Below are 771 nucleotides of genomic sequence, written 5' to 3'. Positions count from 1 at the left end.
GGAGGAAGAAATTCCCTATTCAAAATATCCCACACGGTTTAAAAGCACCCTTATCCGGACAAACGCTACCAACACGCTGATCACGCAGAGAATAAACATTAAACCACATTTCGACGTAACAAAAAAGACAATAGGTTAAATCCAGCATGCCTTCAATTATATTTCAAATAAATATATTTCACATAAATCGAACAATGAAAAGATACAGTTCACATGCAGTGCTCACTTAAACAGATAGAAAACAGAATATGAATACAGTAAATATACAAAAACACATCACGACAGCCATATTTTAGGTTAAGTAAAGATTAATATGCACCAAAAACTACATGAATACAATACCTCTAACGCTATAACACATGGCTATCTCAGGTCAACGCTGCGAGTGGTATGAGAGACCCTCACAAAAAAAAACACATTTTAGGTAAATGAATAATTAAAATTTACAAAAAAAAAACATAAAATTAGTCATATAACCCTATATCAAACGGCTATTCCAGGTGTGCGATGCGAGTGGTACACGAGACCTGATTTACGACGACAAATGACCTTTTGTGAAAAGTATGACGGGTACGGTGACCTCTGTTCATGTGATGACCCCTTCTTCCCGGAGGTTAGAAAGGTCCAGGTAAATATTAGTCTGTTTGTATATTATATGTTCATTCTTGGGTGTATTCGTTCGTTTTTTGCTCTCCTTGTTAGTAAGGTCAGGTAAGTTTAAAGGTTAAAGGTTGATTTTTTAAAATATTATATTTTGATACTCATTTAAAT

The 771-nt window shown here is 34.5% G+C and overlaps 1 protein-coding gene across 1 annotated transcript in view; it reads left to right on the top strand.

The window, feature by feature from the left end:
- LOC119594813 (protein O-linked-mannose beta-1,2-N-acetylglucosaminyltransferase 1-like) overlaps positions 1 to 771 on the top strand; it is a gene marked incomplete in the record, with an annotated part of 15,208 nt that overhangs the window by 8,083 nt on the left and 6,354 nt on the right. The window contains 1 exon segment of the mRNA XM_037943904.1: positions 501 to 628. Within this exon segment, the coding sequence (XP_037799832.1) occupies positions 501 to 628 (128 nt within the window).

This window comes from Penaeus monodon, chromosome 34 (genome assembly GCF_015228065.2).
Source record: "Penaeus monodon isolate SGIC_2016 chromosome 34, NSTDA_Pmon_1, whole genome shotgun sequence".
Classification (NCBI taxonomy): domain Eukaryota; kingdom Metazoa; phylum Arthropoda; class Malacostraca; order Decapoda; family Penaeidae; genus Penaeus; species Penaeus monodon.
The sequence above is the reverse complement of the archived record's forward strand: the minus strand, read 5'-3'. Positions and strand labels throughout refer to the sequence as shown.